At 39.2% G+C, this 10,039-nt stretch overlaps 1 protein-coding gene across 1 annotated transcript in view; it reads right to left on the bottom strand.

Moving 5' to 3' along the window:
* LOC102815069 (TM2 domain-containing protein 1-like) overlaps positions 1 to 10,039 on the bottom strand; it is an 81,525-nt gene that overhangs the window by 47,077 nt on the left and 24,409 nt on the right. Inside the window, exon 4 of the mRNA XM_006862481.1 lies at positions 8,327 to 8,418. Within this exon, the coding sequence (XP_006862543.1) occupies positions 8,327 to 8,418 (92 nt within the window). The remainder of the gene's footprint in view (positions 1 to 8,326; positions 8,419 to 10,039) is intronic.

Raw genomic sequence — 10,039 nt, 5'->3', positions numbered from 1 at the left:
GCCTGGAGGAAGGTAGAATTTCCAGTGAGTAGTATTCAGTCTGACTAGGCAGAGCTGATGCAATGAAATGCAGACGGGTCTTTTGTGATACAATAGTGAATAATTGTATGATTGTGAGGGTCGGAAATGTAAAGGTGGATATTTTATAGCAAGGAGGGGAGTGATCAACTTTTCAGTCTAGCAGCGCAGGACCCTAGGACCATCAAGGGAGAAGAGCAGAGAGCAGGACCCTACCCAGAGAAGCAGTGATGCTGAAATGGAGCCAGAGATGATGACATGGAGCGATGGAGCAGCTGGAGACTTTAGATCTAGAGAGGGAGAGCAACTGTGTGCTGAAGACAGGGGAAGGATTGCATGGAGGCGATTGTAACCAAGGCAATGAGACGATATACGATAGAATGAATGTAAGACTGATGTTCTGCCATGTAAACTATCACATAATTCACAATAAAACATTAAAAAAAAAAAAAAGGAATGGCTCAAATTTGGGCATTGTAACCAGAGAAGGGATCATAGAAAGTATTATCAACAATAAAATCTTTCATTGAATTAGAAAAAATAAATAAATAAATAAATAAATAAATAAATACTACCAATGCTTTTCATAAACATGCAGAAACTTTAAAACAAGAAAAATAGAACTTTGAGCTGTGTCTTTGGCACCAGGCTGCTACCCATAGAGTTGGCAGGTTCAAACACAACAGCCGCTCCTAGAGGGAAAGATGAGACTGTCTGCTACTGTAAAGAGTGACAATATCCAAAACTCTAGATAAAAAGTTGCTATGAGTCAGAACTGGCTTGATGACAGTAGGAAGCCACTTTAAACATTATATGATCCAGTTCATTTTTTTTTTTTAATGACAATAATCATTTTCATTGAAACTATCAAAATTGTTTAACCTTGGCTTCTTAAAGAAGTAAACTTTACATGATATTAAAATCACTTTTTAAATTTTTACACTTATTTCTATCATTTTTTTGCTGAACTCCCTCTTTACTGTATATTGTCTTCCCCTTCACCAAAGTTAAAAATGTGTCTATCTTCTAGCTAATAATTTATTCTTCCTTCCTTCCCCACCCCTGGCAACCATCAAAGAATATTTCCTTTAGTGTAAAAACCTCTTCTTGACTTTTTCAAATAGTATTCTCATACAGTATTTGTCTGTCTGTGACTGACTTTTATCCTTCAGAATAATGTCCTCCAGATTCATTCCTGTTATAAACTATATATAGTATTCCATTGTGAGCATAGTTTGCTTACCCATTCTGCCATTGATGGACATTTAGGCTGTTTCCATCTTTTTGCTATTGTGAATAGTGCTGTAATGAATATGGGTGTGCCTCTATCTGTTAGTGTCATGGCTCTTATTGTCTACAATATATACCAAGTAGAATTCCTGAATCATATAGTGTTTCTATTTCCAACTTTTTAAAGAAGCATCATACCATTTTTCGGGAGGGAGTCTTGGTGTGATGCTGGACTACAAAGTTGGTTTGAACCACAAGGTAGGCAGTTCAAGTTCACAGCTGCTCCTTGGAAGCCCTATACAGGGTCGCTATGAGTAGGAATCTACTTGACAGCACATAACAACGACATACCATTTTACACAGTGGTCACACCATTTTACAGTCCCACCAACAGTGTATCAGGGTTCCATTCTCTCTACACCCTTGCCAGGATTTGTTGCTGTTTGTTTTTTTGAACTTTGTTGTTTTGATTTGCATCTCTCAAACAGTCGCTCAGAGTCAGAACCAATTTTGCAACATACAAGAGCAACATATTGTTAATGAGGAGCCTTGGTGGCATAGTCAGTTCAGCACTGGACTGCTAACCACAAGGTTGTCATAGAATAAATTGTTTTTACATTTTTCTTTTTAAATTTACATTAAAGCATAAAGTCAAATATTAAAAATTAAACCTACCACTTTCTACTATTGTAATACAGGCATTTAAGTGGGATAGAAAGGAATATGGGAAATATGATTACAGAAAACTTGTAAACCTGTCTTTAGCCAATAACTGATTGGATTATATAAAAGGGGACTAGAATGTGACTAGTGAAATGGGCTTCTTGTTACTTCTGAACCTTTGGAGGGGGGGCATTACCACTTGAAAAAACATGCAAACCAACCCAGAACAGCTAGAAGAACAGAAGATACTTCTTGAAAGAAAGACCAAGTGTTGTGTGTATGTGTGTGTATATACTCCTTTCTAAGACTGAAACTCAAGAAAACACATCAGGAGTCTTGTATGCTTGCTTGAGACTATGGTGGTCAACTTGTGAGTGGAAGTGGGGGAAATGCAGTAATGAAGACAAGGGCTGAGTTTGGCCATGTTCCATAGACACCAGATGACCTTGAGAATAGAGAGAGAAGAGAAAAGGCTGGCTGGTTTGAAGTTCAGGGAGACGTGTGGACTTCTGAGCCCTAAGACACAGACTTAGCCATTAGGAATTAGAGTTTCAAGTGAAGCAGCCTGCTGGTCTAAAGTGGGAGGAGGAATGTGAGAACTCCCAAACTTGCAGGTATTACCCATTTGACCTACCTTGGATGGCTTGCTGACCAAAACTTGATCAGAAAAGATAAAGAAGTTTGATGCAGGGAGCAAGCATAATTTGCTACAACTTGATTACCTTATAATTTTTTACTTATGGATGAAGTTGTCCAGAATTCCAACTGAAAGGGAAGGATTCTTCATATCAAGGATCATGCTTCCCACCTCAGTACACTGGATTGATAGGGACAGGCAACTTAGACTTTGTCTATCAAAACTAGGGACTATAAAGGACAAACTTTCATGAGGGTGAACAAGGAGGGAGGTAAGTCAGAATCTCCACTGAATAGTTTTCCTCTTGTCCAGATGTGTGTGGTGATGATGAGGAAAGGATTTTACGATTAAATTGTGAGTAACTGTTATCAGGACTAATGGCGATTGTCACAACTTTAAATGTAGAAGAGGTATGATTAAAAGGGGGGAGCAGTTAATCTGTCATTTCAGGAACATAGGACCATAGGACGATCAAGAGGGAATAGCATGAGAAGAGCGAAGGATCCTAACCAGAAATGTGGAAACAACAGAGATGGTGGTAGAGACGATGGTACAGAGACAGAGCAGCAGAGGACTATAGGCATATGGACTGAGAAAGGCAGTGTGCATGCAGGCAGCAGACTGACTTTCAAAATGTGCCCTTTGGACATTTACACAAATATATATAATCAACGTGGTATGTGTACACACACACACACACACACACACACAAAGGTAATAGAAGTAAATATGGTTAGCTGATAGTACATGGAGAGGATTGTAATCATTGCAAAAATTCATTGAATTTTAAAAAACTGATGATCTGCCCTGTAAACCTTCACTTACTCAATTCTCAATTCATAATAAAAACTTTAAAAATTAATAAATAAAATTTGTAAATTTATAGACTGGCAGCCTCAAACTGAAAGATTCTATTCTTCAACTTATTCTGATAATAGATTGGAGCAGCAGTGGCCAGACAAAAGAAGCTTTGGCAGGAAACTAACATTCACTGATTAGAGCCAATGTACATTTACAGCGCTTCACCACCTAAGAGTTTTATTTTGAACGGAAAAAAATTCATAATTTATATACCAACATATTATCAAAGCTACAGTGAGCCAAAAACATTAACTTACACTATATAACATTATGAGTTGGACTGCTAATCGCAAGTCAGCAATTTGAATCTACCAGCTGCTCTGCAGGAGAAAGTTGAGGCTTTCTTCTCCCATAAAGATTTACAGCCTCAGAAACCCTATACAGGGTCTCTATGAGTTAGAACCAACTCCACCGCACACCACCACTACCAACACCACCATATAATGAAATGTGCAAAGACCTAAAGTTACAAAATGAAGAACATACTCAACATTCTCAAGCTGAAAAACTGAAGAAAAAAATTCAAGCCTTGATTTGCAATATTGAAAGATTCTATGGGCAAAATACTGAATGATGCAGAAAGCATCAAAAGATAATGAAAAGAATACACAGTCAGGTCCTACCAATATCATAATAAATATATTATACCCACATACCATATTAAATGTAATTTTGATATAATAAAATTTAAAAGTATATTTGTAAAAAAAAAAAGAATACACAGTCACTAAAAATAAACAGTTAATGTTCAATTTATTCACGAAGTAGCATATGACTAAGAACCGATGGTTCTGAAGGAAGAAGTCCAAGATGAACTGAAGGCACTGGCAAAAAACAAAGCTCCAGGAATTAATGGAACACAAAATGAAATATTTCAACAAACTGATGCAGCACTGGACATGCTCACTAGTCTATGCCAAGAAATCTGGAAGACAGTTACCTAGCCAACCGACTGGAAGAGATCCATATCTGTGCTGATAATGAAAAGAGGTGACCTAACGGAATTTGGAAATCATTGAACAATATCATTAACATCACATGCAAATAAAATTCTGCTGAAGATAATTAAATAATGGTTGCAACAGTACATCGCAGGAAACTGCCAGAAATTCAAGCCAGATTCAGAAGAGGATGTGGAACTAAAGATATCATTGCTCACAAAAGATGGATCTTGGCTGAAAGCAGAGAATACCAGAAAGATGCTTACTTGTGCTTTACTGTCCATGTAAAGGTTTTTGACTGTGTGGAATGGGTAACACTGAGAAGACTGGGCATTCCAGAACACTTTATTGTGCTCATGAGGAACATGTACATAGACCAAGAGGCAATTATTCGAGCAGAACAAGGTGACACTGAATGGTTTAAACTCAGAAAAGTTATGTGCCAGGGTTGTGTCCTTTCATCAAACTTATTCAGTCTGCTTGCTGAGCAAGCAATCCAAAAGGTTGGATATATGAAGAAGAATGTGGTATCCGGCTTGGAGGAAGGCTCATGAACAACCTGCAATATGCAGATGATACAACCTTGCTTGCTGGAAGAGAAGAGGACTTAAAATACTTACTAACAGAAGGTAGAAGTTCTGTAACAAAAAGGATGAAGTAGTTAACCTTACAGTCCAGGAACAAAGGACCCTAGGACCATCAAGGGGGAAGAGCATGAGCAGAATGTGCGACCCTATCCAGAGAAGCAGTGACACCAGAGATGGAGGCAGAGATGAGGAAATGGAGAAATAGAGATATCGAGGACTCTAGAATTATGGATAGAAAAAGGATGTGTGCTTGCAGCCAGGAGGCAGGCTTGCAGATTGTGCCCTTTGGTTGTTTAAATGATTATATATTCCTGATTATTTTGGTGTACATACGCGTGCCTCCCATCTAAAAAGCCAGAGGGAATACAAGCAAATACTGTTGAATGATAATGCACGGAGGAGACTGTAATCATTGCAACAAAACAATGAGTGTAAAATCAATGTTCTCCCATGTAAACTATCACTCAATTCACAATAAAAATTAAAAAAAAAAAAAAAAAATTACTGACAAAGATCAAAGCCTTTAGCACCTCAATGTAAGGAAAACAAAAATCCTCACAACTACACCAACATGGTGGAGAAAACATTGAAGCTGTCAAAGACTTCAGTTTGCTTGGATCCACCATCAACTCTAATGGAAGCAGTAGTCAAGAACTCAAAGGATATATTGCATCACACAAATGCTGCACAAGACCTCTTTAAAGTGTTAAAGGGCAAAGAGCCATGGTATTTTTAATGGCTTCATAAGCATGTTTTAAGTTGGACAATAAGTAAGAAAGACCCTAGAAAAATCAATGCATTTGAGTTATGGTGGTGGAGTAGAATATTAAACGTACCATGGACTGTCAGAAAAACAAATAAATCTTTCTTGGAAGAAACACAGCCAGAATGCTCTTTAGAAGAGAAAATGGCCAGATTTTGTCTCTGAGACTCCGGACATGTCATCCTGAAGGACCAGTGCCTGAATGAGGACAGCATGCTTGGTAAAGTGGAGGATCAGAGAAAAACAGCAAGACCCCCAACGAAATGGACTGATGTAGTGGCAACAGCAATGGGTTCAAATGTACCATGTGTGAGGATGACACAGGACCGGTCAGTGTTTCATTCTGTTACGCATAGGGTAGCTAGGAGTCAGGCCCAGTTGGATCGCACCTAACACCAACAAAAATAGACAAACAAAAACTAGTTGTCCTCGAGTTGATCCCAACTCATGAAAACTTCATGTGTTAAGAACAGAACTGATCCCTAGGGTTTTCTTGGCTGTCATCTTTAGAGAGGCAGATCACCAGGCCTTTCTTCTACAGTACTGCTGGGTGGGTTGGAACAGCCAGCCTTTTGGGTTAGGAGTTGAACACAAACCATTTGCATTACCTAGGATCCTTATACTTCCTAAACCATAATCTACCTCTGATTTCAGCTCAGAGAAACCCTATACAGGGTTTCCGAGGTATGAATCTTTTTGGGGAGCAGAAAGCCTCATCTTTCTCCTGCAGAGCAGCTGGTGGGTTTGAATTGCCAAGCTTGTGGCTAGCAGTCTGGTGTTTACCATACACCATCAGGGTTCCTCAACTATTCACCATTCTCACCACACATACACACACACACACACACACACATTCTCTTTCTTCATCTTCCTGTACTTTTGTACATGTCACTCCCTGTACCCATCTCTCCATCCTTCAACATCCAGCTCAAATGTCATCTCTGACAAGTCCTCCCTCACCCCCCTACCACACACACACACTGAACCAGTCTCTTTGCTCTGCTCTTATACCACTTTGTTATGGTTCTGTTATAATGCTATATCATCAACTGGCCTAGCAAAGTATTTTTTTCATATTGATTTTCTTTTTAGCCAATGTGCATGGTGATTTTTATTATCATTTCCACATTAGTTATTAGTTAAGTAATTTAGTTACTTTCTCATTTAGCATGTAATAAACATGCTAAATAAGTCACTGGTGTGATACTGTAGGGTAAGCACTGGACTGCTAACCACAAGCTTGGGGGTTCAAAACCACTAGCCACGCCTCAGAAACCCTATACTGGGCTACTAGGAGTGAGAACAACCTCACTGGCACTTAACAACAACTACAAACACTAGATAAATACTTTTTGACCGAATAAACCATATATATATTTGATGGCACCTGACAACAACAACAACATATTTGACATTATAAAACTGAATTCCAGGTAAAGGTGTTGGAAACACCCATCCCCTTCTGACTAACCCCAAGTGAAGATTCCTTTTTTAAAAAAATTCCTGGTGGGTAAATATATGGAAGGAATAAGGTTAGCTGTCCCTAAGCGAGATAGCAGAGGATCTTGAAATTTGGTCAGTGAGGGCTAATACAGAGGCAGGCTACTACAGTAAATAAAGCATGGTCTCTGGGACCAGAAAATGTGGGTTCAAATTCAGGTCACTAGCTGAGTGTCCTTGGGTAAATCTCTTAATCTTATGACAATTTCCCTATCCATAAAGCAAGGGTAACAACAAATGTGTCACAGAATAAAGCAAGGCCACAAGGGTCAGTAAATCCCTTTAACCTCTCTGGTGACAATTTACGTACCAACTAAAGAGGATGATAAACTTCGGAGAGTTGTAAGGTTTAAATCAGGTTAGGCTTGTGAACGTGTTATTTAAACAAAAGCTATAGCTAATTGTAAATGCATGTTATAATAATTAGAAACTGTGCTAAAAGTGAAGATTACAGCTAGGATGAAAGCATGGGGGAGTGATGCTAAGGTGACCGACCCTAGGCTCCCATACCAGCTGGTACCAGAGTTCCAAATCCCAACTTATCCAGAATGTCGTAGTTTCTATTCATAAGGCTACAACAATGAAAGTCCAGGAAAAAGAAAATCTTAATTTTGGAGTGGTAGGGAGAGAATGGACTTCTGGTGTGGCGTTGCAGGATCAGCGCTGGAATATGAACTACAAGGTCAGCAGTTCAAACCCAATGGTTGTTCCTAGGAAACCCTCTACAGAGTAGCTATGGGACAGAAACAACTTGATGGCATTTAACAGCAACAGGAAGAGAAAACAGATTTATTAGTAAAACATCTGCTGAGTGCCCACTGCATACCTAGCACTAGAAGTGACAGCCCAAGTCTGTTTTCCTAAGTAAATGTCTACCCTACATGAAGCATGCTGTCATCAAAGTAAACGTTCAGGAAAGAATAGTCAGTATTTACATCAAAGCAGAATTATAGGGCTAACTGCTAGCTCTGTATTCCCAAGAGTGTCAGCCACTCAATTCCAATTACACAGAACTTCTGAATGTTAACAATATGCAGATAGTTAATCTATTTTTATCAGAATTGTGTGTTTTTTTAAATAAAAAGTTTTCACCATAGATTTTTTTTTTCCATTAAAAAATACTCACCCAAGGCCGGGTATCCAAGGTAAAATCGATCTGCTCCCAACCATCCAAGAAAAAGAGAGAGAGCAACGGCCACTTTGTATGAATAGCCATTCCTGCAGAAAATTTAAATCTGAGTGTCAAAGTTACATATTTCCAACATGTGGACATTTTAGAAAGCTAAATGATTAACTATTAGCCTGTTCATTCATTTACTCATTTAATTAAGTTTTCTAGGTGCCTACACTGGAGGAGGATATCATCTTTGGTAAGGTGGAACGTCAGAGAAAAAGAGGAAGACCCCCAGTGAGATGGATTGGCCAAGTGGCATCGATGAACTCAAGCATGGCAACAGCAATGAGGTTAGCCCAGGATCAGGCAATGTTTCGTTCTGCTGTGCATAAGAAAGCTATGGGTTGGTACAGACTCGATGGCACCTAACAACAACAACAACACTGCAATGCTGTTTGAACTGCAAGGTCGGCGGTTCAAGCTCACCAGCTGCTCCTTGGAAACCCTATAGAGGGTCGTTATGGGTCGGAATTAACTCAATGGCACTTAACAGCAACAACAACTATGTGCCATGCTATGCTTTACTACTGTTTTAGGCTCTTAGAATATATTAATAAACAAAAGAGACATAGATGTCTGCCCTCGTGAAGCTTACTAACTAGTCATGGAAAACATTAAACATAAAAATATTAAAAAGCTAAGCATCCTATGGTAGAAGAACAAGTAAAGCAGGGTGTATAGGAGATTCAGGATGTCAAGGTTAGAGAAAGGGACAGGAGGTACTTTTAAATGGATGATAAAGGTAGGCAACATTGAGGTGACATTTGAGCACAAAACTGAGAATTGAAAAGGCTACGAGTTAGCCTGTGTTGGAAGAAGTACCAACAGAATGCTCCTTAGAAGCCAAGATGCACAGACTTCATCTCTCATACTTCAGACAGATTATCAAGAGGGACCAGTCCCTGGAGAAGGAGGGTCATCAATAAGATGGATTGGTACAATGGCCTGTAACAATGGGCTCAAGTGTAGCAGCAAGTGTACACTTGAGCCCATTGTTACAGGCCATTGTACCAATCCATCTTATTGATGGTGCAGGACTGAGGATGGTGCAGGACTGAGGATGGTGCAGGACTGGCACTATTTCATTCTGTTGTACACAGGGTCACTATGGGTTGGAACCAACTCAAAGGCACCTAACAACAACAGCCAGTGGGAAGAGTGCCCCAATCAAATGAAACAGTTGGTCTAAAGGCACCATAACTGGTACATATGAGGACTATTTAGGAGGAGAAGGGGAGAATATTAGGAGATGAGGTTGGAAAATAAGAGCGTGAGAAGAGGGCCAATCATGTAGAATAAAAGTTATAGTTTTCACTCAGAGAAATGTAAAGCTATGGCCCAATTTCAAGTAGAGTATGGCATGATCTGCTTTAGATCTTAAAAGAATCACTTCGATTCTTGCGCTCAAGATAAATTACAAAGGAGTATTTGTCAGCTATTGCTACAATAAAGCTGTGCAACACACTACCCAAACTTTTTAGGACAATAAGCGTTTATTATCACATTTGTGGACTATAGAATTAGGATTCAAGTAGGCTGGATTTTCCTGAGAGATTCTGCTTCAGTAAACAGTTTGGCTGAACTTGGATCTAGGCTGCAGATTCAGTTTAAGTCGCATCCACTACAGTGGAGTAGAATTGAAAAGATAGAAGCCAGAACTAGAAG

This window comes from Chrysochloris asiatica, unplaced genomic scaffold (assembly GCF_000296735.1).
Source record: "Chrysochloris asiatica unplaced genomic scaffold, ChrAsi1.0 scaffold00048, whole genome shotgun sequence".
In the NCBI taxonomy this organism is placed as follows: Eukaryota; Metazoa; Chordata; class Mammalia; order Afrosoricida; family Chrysochloridae; genus Chrysochloris; species Chrysochloris asiatica.
The sequence above is the reverse complement of the archived record's forward strand: the minus strand, read 5'-3'. Positions and strand labels throughout refer to the sequence as shown.